This window comes from Salmo salar, chromosome 13 (genome assembly GCF_965601325.2).
Source record: "Salmo salar chromosome 13, fSalSal1, whole genome shotgun sequence".
NCBI lineage: Eukaryota > Metazoa > Chordata > Actinopteri > Salmoniformes > Salmonidae > Salmo > Salmo salar.
In genome coordinates, this window is record NC_138303.1 from 112,670,830 (window position 1) to 112,685,000 (window position 14,171).

Below are 14,171 nucleotides of genomic sequence, written 5' to 3' on the forward strand. Positions count from 1 at the left end.
TATATCCTACATATCTATACTCTATCCCCTATCCCTCGACTACCCCACGGTACTACCTGTTCTATATCCTACATATCTATCCCCTATCCCTCGACTACCCCACGGTATTACCTGTTCTATATCCTACATATCTATACCCTATCCCCTATCCCTCGACTACCCCACGGTATTACCTGTTCTATATCCTACATATCTATATTCTATCCCTCAACTACCCCACGGTACTACCTGTTCTATATCCTACATATCTATACTCTATCCCCTATCCCTCGACTACCCCAAGGTACTACTTGTTCTATATTAGGGATTTACCGATTTACAAAATCGGTCCCCTTGTTGAAATGTTTATCGGTCTGCCGGGAGCCCTAGCCAATCCAAACGAAGTGTCGGGTCAGAAAACCTTTTTGAATCGCCGGTTCACTAATGGGTTTTAACTCTTAAAATATCTGACTTTAAAAATATCTATTTGTTGTGACTGAATTGATGCTCCCTCCATCAGTTCATAGCCTTTCGAACGTTTTATGCATTTAACTACGTACGATACCCCTTAAACGTCGTAGCGTAGTTCGTTACGCCGTGCGTCACCTTCACGCAAATCCCGTTTCGCTACTGGATGAGAACATAGGGTTTCGAAACGCAAGACAAGTTTGAAAACCTAGTCTTTCGTCAGATATCGCATTTTATTATGGGAGATAGTACAGTCAGTCTCATTCAAGACAGGTGAAACATTGTTTCAGGTGATAATAAAACATGTTTCGTTGAGTTACTTTTTTCCCTCCAATTTTTTTTCTTCTTATTTTCTCTAACTTTCTAGCAAGTCAAGCTAGTTTACCGATCAGCTAGCTAAAAGCTAAGCTAGGTTGAAGATATAATTGTAGCTAGCAACCACCACCCTAATAATTATCATCAAAAATAATACCTCTTTATCATCACAATAAACTAAAACGGAAGGCGACAGTCATATAATTGGCTTAACAGCCAACGTGTTATTTTAACATTTTATTATTTGAATAGTACTCACTGTATAGGAATGGGTAATTGTTTACATGTTGCTATAAAGCCATTGCTCGAAAAAACACATTTTCATCTTGTTCTGTGGTTTGGTAACTTCCTTTTCCATTGACAGACTCTGGCTGCATTAAAGACAATGTAAAGTATGCATCATTCGTTTCGCAAGTGAAATGAACGACATCAGCGCGGGGGGGGCGGTGGCAAGGCAAGGAGCGCTGTCTGCACAGCTACGCGAGAATTTTATATAGCTGTACAGAAAATAACATTTTTTTAAAGGCAATTTCCTGTAATTCAACACATTTCTCCATAGAGTTTAGATTTTATTTTTCCCACGGCTAATGTTGTTCTTTTGCTCTTTTGCTCAAACATACTCAAACATACTAATTCATTGTTTTTGGAATTTTCAATTCTCTGTCTAGCTTTTATTTGAGTAATTGTTAGTTCTCAACGATTTTATTATGGAACAATGTATAGATCCATTATCTTCTCTACATACTTTTAGCTGGTTTACTAGTTTTTAAGCTTACACTTGAAGCTGTTTTCTTAATTTTTACAATATTTTCTATTTATGCTGTTTAGCGTCCGGCGCTATGCAGTGGACTGCTCAGATCTAATGTAAACGGTGCTTAACTGTGATGTAAACGGGGCTTGACTGTAATGTAAACGGGGCTTGACTGTCATGTAAACGGGGCTTGGCTGTCATGTAAACGGGGCTTGGCTGTCATGTAAACGGGGCTTGGCTGTCATGTAAACGGGGCTTGGCTGTCATGTAAACGGGGCTTGGCTGTCATGTAAACGGGGCTTGGCTGTCATGTAAACGGGGCTTGGCTGTCATGTAAACGGGGCTTGGCTGTCATGTAAACGGGGCTTGGCTGTCATGTAAACGGGGCTTGGCTGTCATGTAAACGGGGCTTGGCTGTCATGTAAACGGGGCTTGGCTGTCATGTAAACGGGGCTTGACTTGTCAGATAACAACTGTGTGTGCACAGTGCGGGAGACACAGCTGCTTGCGCCAACGAGAGCTAGGCTTAGCCCTGAACTAATAGGCTAATAGCTCTCTGTAAAATTCCAAACGGTCTATGTGGTTTTGAGACGGGGTAAAAACCAAAGCTGCATTATATTAATTGGCTAAATGCCATGCTAATTTCTGAAGATAAATATTGACATACAGTACCAGTCAAAAGTTTGGACACACCTACTCATTCCAGGGTTTTTTTTTTCTTTATTTTTACTATATTCTATATTGTAGAATAATAGTGAAGACATAAACTATGAGAGAACGCATATGGAATCATGTAGTTACCCAGAAAATGTTTAACAAATCAATATATTTTTTTTATATTTGAGATTCTTCAAAGTAGCCCCACCCTTTTGCCTTGATGACAGCTTTGCACATTCTTGGCATTCTCTCAATCAGCTTCATGGCAAATATTTTAGTAGTGACTTGCATACAAGTGTAACTTAATCATCTCATGTGCACCGTACAACTAAGACTCACTGATAGATCTAAAATACTGGACTCACGCTTTCTCCTGTTGGGATATTTTACAAACCAAATCACGTGACGGGCTCAACTTTTCAGAGGAACTACGGTAAGCTTCATGACGTAATGAAGAATGCAATCTGCTTTATCTCCCAGCGTATTGCAGAAGTTGACTGCACGTAATAATTAAAAGTAGCTAAAAATATTCACATTTATTGAGTAACTTTAAAATAAATAATTTGACGGTGTGGATAAACAATCACGTGGCTTTCCTAGTACCCTGGTGTATGTAGTGTTTGTGTGTGTGTGTGTGTGTGTATATATATATATATATATATATATATATATATATATATATATATATACATATACATATACATATATATATATATATATATATATATATATATATATATATATATATATACATACATATACACACACACACACACACACACACACACACACACACACACACACACACACACACACACACACTGCCCAGGCCTACCCACCACACTGTTTGTTAGTAACTATCAGTCTATTGTTATAGATAATGTTGGACAGATCCCAGTAATGCATTAGAGTGCAGCAAGCCAGAAGTACCCGTTTCCCTATAGAACGACGTGTTCTATAGGGAAACGTTAAACAAAGTATCCATGACATCGGCGCGTGTTACCAACCAAACCCGATGATTGACACTGGCGATAGCCTTTCACAACTGTCTTTCATGCATGCAGGGCTTTGCCATTACAGTACTTGGACATGACGTAAGGTTAGGGATGGGATGACTGAGAGGTATTTAAAACGCCCTGCCTTACCTTCCTATGGTGATACTCTTATTACAACAAGCCTTAACCAACATGTCTCTACAGGTTCACTACGTCCGTATCTTTTCATATTCAATAATAGCTGTGAAACATGATGAATAATCTAATTGAAACAACATACCAGTAAGTCAGAACCAGTAAGTCAGAACCAGTAAGTCGGGACCAACGTACCAGTAAGTCATCCCGAGTATTACAAGGGCAGATGCATCGCATTCGGAAAGCATTCAGACCCCTTGACTTGTTCCCACATTTATTTTTACGTTACAGCCTTATTCTAAAAATGGATTAATAAAAAAAAAATAATTGCCTCATCAATCTACACATAATTACCCCATAATGACAAAGTGAAAAAAAAAATTGATTTTTCGAAATGTTTGCTAAATTATATTTAAAAAAAATGAAAACAGACCCTTTGCTATGAGATTCTAAATTGAGCTCAGGTGCATCCTGTTTCCATTGATCATCCTTGAGATGTTTCTACTTGAATGGAGTCCACCTGTGGTAAAGTCAATTGATTGGACATGATTTGGAAAGGCACACACCTGTCTATATAAGGTCCTACAGTTGACAGTGCATGTCAGAGGAAAAAACCAAGCCATGAGGTCAAAGGAGTTGTCCGTAGAGCTCCGAGACAGGATTGTGTCGAGGCACAGATTTGGGGAAGGGTACCAAAACATGTCTGCAGCATTGAAGGTCCCCAAGAACACAGTGACCTCCATCATTCTTAAGTGGAAGGTTAGGAACCACTTAAGACTCTTCCTAGACCTTGCCGCCCGGCCAAGCTGAGCAATCTGGCGAGAAGGGCCTTGGTCAGGGAGATAGGAGAACCTTCCAGAAGGATAACGATCTCTGCAGCACTCCACCAATCAGGCCTTTATGGTAGATTGGCCAGACGGAAGCCACTCCTCAGTAAAAGGCACATGACAGCCCGCTTGGAATTTACCAAAAGACACCTAAAGACTCTCAGACCATGAGAAACAAGATTCTCTGGTTTGATGAAACCAAGATTGAACTCTTTGGCCTGAATGCCAAGCGCCATGTCTGGAGGAAACCTGGTACCATCCCTAGGGTGAACCAAGACAACGCAGGAGTGGCTTTGGGGCAAGTCTCAATGTCCTTGAGTGGCCTGAACTTTAACCCCATCGAACATCTCTGGAGAGACATGAAAAAAGCTGTGCAGCGACTCTCCCCCATCCAACCTGACAGAGCTTGAGAGGATCTGCAGAGAAGAATGGGAGAAACTCCCCAAATACAGGTGTGCCAAGCTTGTAGCATCATACCCAAGAAGACTTGATGCTGTAATTGTTGCCAAAGGTGCTTCAACAAAGTTCTGGGTAAAGGGTCTGAATACTTATGTAAATGTGATAAGTATATTTAATTTTGTTGCTAAAATTGATTAAAAAAAAAAAAAAAAACAGTTGTTGCCTTGTCATAATAGGGCATTGTGTGTAGGCACCTGGTCAAAACTAGTGTGTAGTATTAGTTAGAATAAGCCTCTGATTTACACAGCTGAAGGGGTCGGAGGGGAAGACGGCCGAAGGGTCGGAGGGGAAGACGGCCGGAGGGGAAGAGGGCCGAAGGGGTCGGAGGGGAAGACGGCCGGAGTGGAAGAGGGCCGAAGGGGTCGGAGTGGAAGAGGGCCGAAGGGGTCGGAGTGGAAGAGGGCCGAAGGGGTCGGAGTGGAAGAGGGCCGAAGGGGTCGGAGGGGAAGAGGGCCGAAGGGGTCGGAGGGGAAGAGGGCCGAAGGGGTCGGAGGGGAAGAGGGCCGAAGGGGTCGGAGGGGAAGAGGGCCGAAGGGGTCGGAGGGGAAGAGGGCCGAAGGGGTCGGAGGGGAAGAGGGCCGAAGGGGTCGGAGGGGAAGAGGGCCGAAGGGGTCGGAGGGGAAGAGGGCCGAAGGGGTCGGAGGGGAAGAGGGCCGAAGGGGTCGGAGGGGAAGAGGGCCGAAGGGGTCGGAGGGGAAGAGGGCCGAAGGGGTCGGAGGGGAAGAGGGCCGAAGGGGTCGGAGGGGGAGGCGGCCGAAGGGGTCGGAGGGGGAGGCGGTCGGAGGGGGAGGCGGCTGAAGGGGTCGGAGGGCCAGGGGAAGACGGCTGAAGTTAAACAAATGAATTGAATAAATGCCTTGTGGCTTGAACTAACATTTTGTCTTTCTCCACAGTTCCTCTCTCTACGGTATAGGACTAACGTTCCCCTCTCTGCGGTGTGGGACTAACGTTTTGTCTGTCTGTCTCTCTCTGCCCAGTTTGAGGTCCTGCTCTGTGTACAGGACCATGACGATCCAGCCATTGATGTTTGTAAAAAGCTTCTAGGAAAATATCCCAACGTTGATGCTCGTTTATTTATAGGTAAGAGCCTGGTTGATGTATTCTTTGAACAACTGTTAATTAATATTCATATCTCATGTCCTGCTATTCTAAGATCTGTCTAATAAATATGTTAACATGTGTAGTTGTAAGTAGGGAAACATGTCAATGCTCAGTACTGTGAGGGACACAAAGGGACTGACAAAACAACAATACATAGTTGGCCAATTCCTTTTTCAGCGTGGATGGAAAATGTATTTTTGCTATCTAAGATTGTTCTGGCAATTCAATGTTGTCTATCATGTACGGATCACAGATCATAGGGTCTGTAATATAATGTAATATAATATAATGATGGTGGGATCTGACAGTATGACCTAGATGTTATCTGTATCATGTACAGATCATAGGGTCTGTAATATAATATAATATAATATAATGATGGTGGGATCTGACAGTATGACCTAGATGTTATCTGTATCATGTACAGATCATAGGGTCTGTAATATAATGTAATATAATATAATGATGGTGGGATCTGACAGTATGACCTAGATGTTATCTGTATCATGTACAGATCATAGGGTCTGTAATATAATATAATATAATATAATGATGGTGGGATCTGACAGTATGACCTAGATGTTATCTGTATCATGTACAGATCATAGGGTCTGTAATATAATATAATATAATATAATGATGGTGGGATCTGACAGTATGACCTAGATGTTATCTGTATCATGTACAGATCATAGGGTCTGTAATATAATATAATATAATATAATGATGGTGGGATCTGACAGTATGACCTAGATGTTATCTGTATCATGTACAGATCATAGGGTCTGTAATATAATATAATATAATATAATATAATGATGGTGGGATCTGACAGTATGACCTAGATGTTATCTGTATCATGTACAGATCATAGGGTCTGTAATATAATATAATATAATGATGGTGGGATCTGACAGTATGACCTAGATGTTATCTGTATCATGTACAGATCATAGGGTCTGTAATATAATATAATATAATATAATGATGGTGGGATCTGACAGTATGACCTAGATGTTATCTGTATCATGTACAGATCATAGGGTCTGTAATATAATATAATATAATGATGGTGGGATCTGACAGTATGACCTAGATGTTATCTGTATCATGTACAGATCATAGGGTCTGTAATATAATATAATATAATGATGGTGGGATCTGACAGTATGACCTAGATGTTATCTGTATCATGTACAGATCATAGGGTCTGTAATATAATATAATATAATGATGGTGGGATCTGACAGTATGACCTAGATGTTATCTGTATCATGTACAGATCATAGGGTCTGTAATATAATGTAATATAATATAATGATGGTGGGATCTGACAGTATGACCTAGATGTTATCTGTATCATGTACAGATCATAGGGTCTGTAATATAATATAATATAATATAATGATGGTGGGATCTGACAGTATGACCTAGATGTTATCTGTATCATGTACAGATCATAGGGTCTGTAATATAATATAATATAATGATGGTGGGATCTGACAGTATGACCTAGATGTTATCTGTATCATGTACAGATCATAGGGTCTGTAATATAATATAATATAATATAATGATGGTGGGATCTGACAGTATGACCTAGATGTTATCTGTATCATGTACAGATCATAGGGTCTGACTGAAGGCATTTTGTAGGTTTTCAAATCGGCCAAAAAACGTCCACTTTCATCACCCGAAAAAGAAAGAATTGATATAAATGTCAGACGTCCTTCAGGGGAAGTTTATAGCCATTTCCTCCGCAGTCGCCAGCAAATAAAATAAATACTTTGACAACTAAAAATAAAATAAAATGTTTATTTTGATGGGAAAATATTCTTTTTTTTTGGAGACGGATCATTTAAAAATACTATTTTATTGAGTAAAACGTATCTATTGGTTGACTTTCGAGATTATAATCTAATGAATTGGGACGATCCCAGGCAGAAAATTAAAAAAAAATACAGGTGAAGAACAATGCCGTGACCGCGAGTCCCATAAGGCCGCGCACAAAATGGAGTCCCTGCTGGATATAAAAGGATTAAAGGGAAGTGAAACCGTCTGTAAAGGAAGGGTTATAAGAGAATGTCTTGATTTCATATAACTGGTTCACGACACCGTCTGGTGACGGTGACAGTCATAGTGCTTACTGGTCAGGTCACGTCAGGTCACTGAACAGATGTCCTGTTACAGGAGGAAAGAAGGTCGGCATTAACCCCAAGATCAATAACCTGATGCCGGGTTATGAAGGGGCCAAGTATGACCTAGTGTGGATCTGCGACAGTGGAATACGAGGTAGGAAACTTAACTCTGTGTGTGTGTGTGTGTGTGTGTGTGTGTGTGTGTGTGTGTGTGTGTGTGTGTGTGTGTGTGTCCCAAATGGCACCTTATTCCCTACGTTGTGGTCAAGAGTAGTGCACTACGTAGGGATTATGGTGCCATTTGGGACGTTTCCTTACTCTGATTTGAATCATGACGGAATGAATCAGCTGCTGTATTACAAATCAGTGAACGGCCCTGTTTTTCATTTGTTATCACTGACTCGTTTAGATAATAGAGAGACTCTATGTGCTCTAGTTTTGCACCTTGAACAAATAAACTGAACCTAGATAAACCAGACTTTGATCGCTTTTACATACAAACGTGTATTTTATTCACCTATATTCAAGTACTGTAGTTGGATGAAAAATACCTTGAAAATGATAAGTTAGATCCCATTGCCTGATCTGTAAACTGCTGATTTTAATCAAATAAAATGAACAATGGGGCTTTCTATATCCATTAAAATGAACAATGGGGCTTTCTATATACATTAAAATGAACAATGGGGCTTTCTATATACATTAAAATGAACAATGGGGCTTTCTATATACATTAAAATGAACAATGGGGCTTTCTATATACAATAAAATGAACAATGGGGCTTTCTATATACAATAAAATGAACAATGGGGCTTTCTATATACAATAAAATGAACAATGGGGCTTTCTATATACAATAAAATGAACAATGGGGCTTTCTATATACAATAAAATGAACAATGGGGCTTTCTATATACAATAAAATGAACAATGGGGCTTTCTATATCCATTAAAATGAACAATGGGGCTTTCTATATCCATTAAAATGAACAATGGGGCTTTCTATATCCATTAAAATGAACAATGGGGCTTTCTATATCCATTGATAGATTGATTTTTTTCCTGTTCCTCTCCAGTGAAACCGGACACTCTGACCGACATGGCCAACCAGATGACAGAGAAGGTGGGGTTGGTTCATGGCCTTCCCTACGTGGCCGACAGACAGGGCTTTGCTGCTACACTGGAGCAGGTAGGCATGCTTCCCTCCATCCCTTGCTTCCTCTGTCCTTACCTCTCTATCTCAGAGGAAAGAGGACGCAAGGAATTAAAAAAAAAAATTGAGAAAGAGGCAGGGGAGCCAGTAGACCGGGGGGGGGAGGGATATAGCCTCCACATTGACTCAGTACCGGTACCCCCCCCCTGTATATAGCCTCCACATTGACTCAGTACCGGTACCCCCTGTATATAGCCTCCACATTGACTCAGTACCGGTACCCCCCCTGTATATAGCCTCCACATTGACTCTGTACCGGTACCCCCTGTATATAGTCTCCACATTGACTCTGTACTGGTACACCCTGTATATAGCCTCCACATTGACTCTGTATCGGTACCCCCTGTATATAGCCTCCACATTGACTCTGTACCGGTACCCCCTGTATATAGCCTCCACATTGACTCTGTACTGGTACCCCCTGTATATAGCCTCCACATTGACTCTGTACCGGTACCCCCTGTATATAGCCTCCACATTGACTCTGTACCGGTACCCCCTGTATATAGCCTTCACATTGACTCTGTACCGGTACCCCCTGTATATAGTCTCCACATTGACTCTGTACCGATACCCCCTGTATATAGCCTCCACATTGACTCTGTACCGGTACACCCTGTATATAGCCTCCACATTGACTCTGTACCGGTACCCCCTGTATATAGCCTCCACATTGACTCTGTACCGGTACCCCCCTGTATATAGCCTCCACATTGACTCTGTACCGGTACCCCCTGTATATAGCCTCCACATTGACTCTGTACCGTAATACCCTGTATATAGCCTCCACATTGACTCTGTACCGTAACACCCTGTATATAGCCTCCACATTGACTCTGTACTGGTACCCCCTGTATATAGCCTCCACATTGACTCTGTACTGGTACCCCCTGTATATAGCCTCCACATTGACTCTGTACCGGTACCCCCTGTATATAGCCTCCACATTGACTCTGTACCGGTACCCCCTGTATATAGCCTCCACATTGACTCTGTACCGGTACCCCCTGTATATAGCCTCCACATTGACTCTGTACCGGTACCCCCCCTGTATATAGCCTCCACATTGACTCTGTACCGGTACCCCCTGTATATAGCCTCCACATTGACTCTGTACCGGTACCCCCCCTGTATATAGCCTCCACATTGACTCTGTACCGGTACCCCCTGTATATAGCCTCCACATTGACTCTGTACCGGTACCCCCTGTATATAGCCTCCACATTGACTCTGTACCGGTACCCCCTGTATATAGCCTCCACATTGACTCTGTACTGGTACCCCCTGTATATAGCCTCCACATTGACTCTGTACTGGTACCCCCTGTATATAGCCTCCACATTGACTCTGTACCGGTACCCCCTGTATATAGCCTCCACATTGACTCTGTACCGGTACCCCCCCTGTATATAGCCTCCACATTGACTCTGTACCGGTACCCCCTGTATATAGCCTCCACATTGACTCTGTACTGGTACCCCCTGTATATAACCTCCACATTGACTCTGTACCGGTACCTCCTGTATATAGCCTCCACATTGACTCTGTACCGGTACCCCCTGTATATAGCCTCCACATTGACTCTGTACTGGTACCCCCTGTATATAGCCTCCACATTGACTCTGTACCGGTACCCCCTGTATATAGCCTCCACATTGACTCTGTACTGGTACCCCCTGTATATAGCCTCCACATTGACTCTGTACCGCTACCCCCCTGTATACAGCCTCCACATTGACTCTGTACTGGTACCCCCTGTATATAGCCTCCACATTGACTCTGTACCGGTACCCCCCTGTATATAGCCTCCACATTGACTCTGTACCGGTACCCACCTGTATATAGCCTCCACATTGACTCTGTACCGGTACCCCCTGTATATAGCCTCCACATTGACTCTGTACTGGTACCCCCTGTATATAGCCTCCACATTGACTCTGTACCGGTACCCCCTGTATATAGCCTCCACATTGACTCTGTACCGGTACCCCCCCTGTATATAGCCTCCACATTGACTCTGTACCGGTACCCCCTGTATATAGCCTCCACATTGACTCTGTACTGGTACCCCCTGTATATAACCTCCACATTGACTCTGTACCGGTACCTCCTGTATATAGCCTCCACATTGACTCTGTACCGGTACCCCCTGTATATAGCCTCCACATTGACTCTGTACTGGTACCCCCTGTATATAGCCTCCACATTGACTCTGTACCGGTACCCCCTGTATATAGCCTCCACATTGACTCTGTACTGGTACCCCTGTATATAGCCTCCACATTGACTCTGTACCGGTACCCCCTGTATATAGCCTCCACATTGACTCTGTACCGTAATACCCTGTATATAGCCTCCACATTGACTCTGTACTGGTACCCCCTGTATATAGCCTCCACATTGACTCTGTACTGGTACCCCCTGTATATAGCCTCCACATTGACTCTGTACCGCTACCCCCCTGTATACAGCCTCCACATTGACTCTGTACTGGTACCCCCTGTATATAGCCTCCACATTGACTCTGTACCGGTACCCCCCTGTATATAGCCTCCACATTGACTCTGTACCGGTACCCACCTGTATATAGCCTCCACATTGACTCTGTACCGGTACCCCCTGTATATAGCGACCACATTGACTCTGTACCGGTACCCCCCTGTATATAGCCTCCACATTGACTCAGTACCGGTACCCCCTGTATATAGCCTCCACATTGACTCTGTACCGGTACCCCCTGTATATAGCCTCCACATTGACTCTGTACCGGTACCCCCTGTATATAGCCTCCACATTGACTCTGTACCGGTACCCCCTGTATATAGCCTCCACATTGACTCTGTACCGGAACCCCCTGTATATAGCCTCCACATTGACTCTGTACCGGTACCCCCTGTATATAGCCTCCACGTTGACTCTGTACCGGAACCCCCTGTATATAGCCTCCACATTGACTCTGTACCGGTACCCCCCTGTATATAGCCACCACATTGACTCTGTACCGGTACCCCCTGTATATAGCCTCCACATTGACTCTGTACCGGTACCCCCTGTATATAGCCTCCACATTGACTCTGTACCGGTACCCCCTGTATATAGCCTCCACATTGACTCTGTACCGGTACCCCCTGTATATAGCCTCCACATTGACTCTGTACCGGTACCCCCCTGTATATAGCCTCCACATTGACTCTGTACAGGTACCCCCTGTATATAGCCTCCACATTGACTCTGTACCGGTACCCCCTGTATATAGCCTCCACATTGACTCTGTACCGGTACCCCCTGTATATAGCCTCCACATTGACTCAGTACCGGTACCCCCCCTGTATATAGCCTCCACATTGACTCTGTACCGTAATACCCTGTATATAGCCTCCACATTGACTCTGTACCGGTACCCCCTGTATATAGCCTCCACATTGACTCTGTACCGGTACCCCCCTGTATATAGCCTCCACATTGACTCTGTACCGGTACCCCCCTGTATATAGCCTCCACATTGACTCTGTACCGGTACCCCCCTGTATATAGCCTCCACATTGACTCTGTACTGGTACCCCCTGTATATAGCCTCCACATTGACTCTGTACCGGTACCCCCTGTATATAGCCTCCACATTGACTCTGTACTGGTACCCCCTGTATATAGCCTCCACATTGACTCTGTAACGGTACCCCCTGTATATAGCCTCCACATTGACTCTGTACCGGTACCCCCTGTATATAGCCTCCACATTGACTCTGTACCGCTACCCCCTGTATATAGCCTCCACATTGACTCTGTACCGGTACCCCCTGTATATAGCCTCCACATTGACTCTGTACCGGAACCCCCTGTATATAGCCTCCACATTGACTCTGTACCGGTACCCCCCTGTATATAGCCTCCACATTGACTCTGTACCGGTACCCCCTGTATATAGCCTCCACATTGACTCTGTACCGGTACCCCCTGTATATAGCCTCCACATTGACTCTGTACAGGTACCCCCTGTATATAGCCTCCACATTGACTCTGTACCGGTACCCCCTGTATATAGCCTCCACATTGACTCTGTACCGGTAGCCCCTGTATATAGCCTCCACATTGACTCAGTACCGGTACCCCCCCTGTATATAGCCTCCACATTGACTCTGTACCGTAATACCCTGTATATAGCCTCCACATTGACTCTGTACCGGTACCCCCTGTATATAGCCTCCACATTGACTCTGTACCGGTACTCCCTGTATATAGCCTCCACATTGACTCTGTACCGGTACCCCCCTGTATATAGCCTCCACATTGACTCTGTACCGGTACCCCCCTGTATATAGCCTCCACATTGACTCTGTACCGGTACCCCCCTGTATATAGCCTCCACATTGACTCTGTACCGGTACCCCCTGTATATAGCCTCCACATTGACTCTGTACTGGTACCCCCTGTATATAGCCTCCACATTGACTCTGTACCGGTACCCCCTGTATATAGCCTCCACATTGACTCTGTACCGTAACACCCTGTATATAACCTCCACATTGACTCTGTACTGGTACCCCCTGTATATAGCCTCCACATTGACTCTGTACCGGTACCCCCTGTATATAGCCTCCACATTGACTCTGTACCGGTACCCCCTGTATATAGCCTCCACATTGACTCTGTACCGGTACCCCCTGTATATAGCCTCCACATTGACTCTGTACTGGTACCCCCTGTATATAGCCTCCACATTGACTCTGTACCGGTACCCCCTGTATATAGCCTCCACATTGACTCTGTACTGGTACCTCCTGTATATAACCTCCACATTGACTCTGTACCGGTACCCCCTGTATATAACCTCCACATTGACTCTGTACCGGTACCCCCTGTATATAGCCTCCACATTGACTCTGTACCGGTACCCCCCTGTATATAGCCTCCACATTGACTCTGTACCGTAACACCCTGTATATAGCCTCCAGTACCATAACACCCTGTGTATAGCCTTGCTACTGTTATTTTACTGCTACTATTTATTATTTATTTATTATTATTATTATTTTTTTTTAACTTAACACGTATTTTTCTTAACTGCATTGTCGGTTAAGGGCTTGTAAGTAAGCATTTCACTGTAAGGTCTACACCTGTTGTATTCGGTGCAT

The 14,171-nt window shown here is 43.8% G+C and overlaps 1 protein-coding gene across 1 annotated transcript in view; it reads left to right on the forward strand.

Moving 5' to 3' along the window:
- ugcg (UDP-glucose ceramide glucosyltransferase) overlaps positions 1 to 14,171 on the forward strand; it is a 40,867-nt gene that overhangs the window by 13,628 nt on the left and 13,068 nt on the right. Inside the window, exons 3-5 of the mRNA XM_045692682.2 lie at positions 5,564 to 5,666; positions 7,878 to 7,979; positions 8,903 to 9,015. Of these exons, the coding sequence (XP_045548638.1) occupies positions 5,564 to 5,666; positions 7,878 to 7,979; positions 8,903 to 9,015 (318 nt within the window). The remainder of the gene's footprint in view (positions 1 to 5,563; positions 5,667 to 7,877; positions 7,980 to 8,902; positions 9,016 to 14,171) is intronic.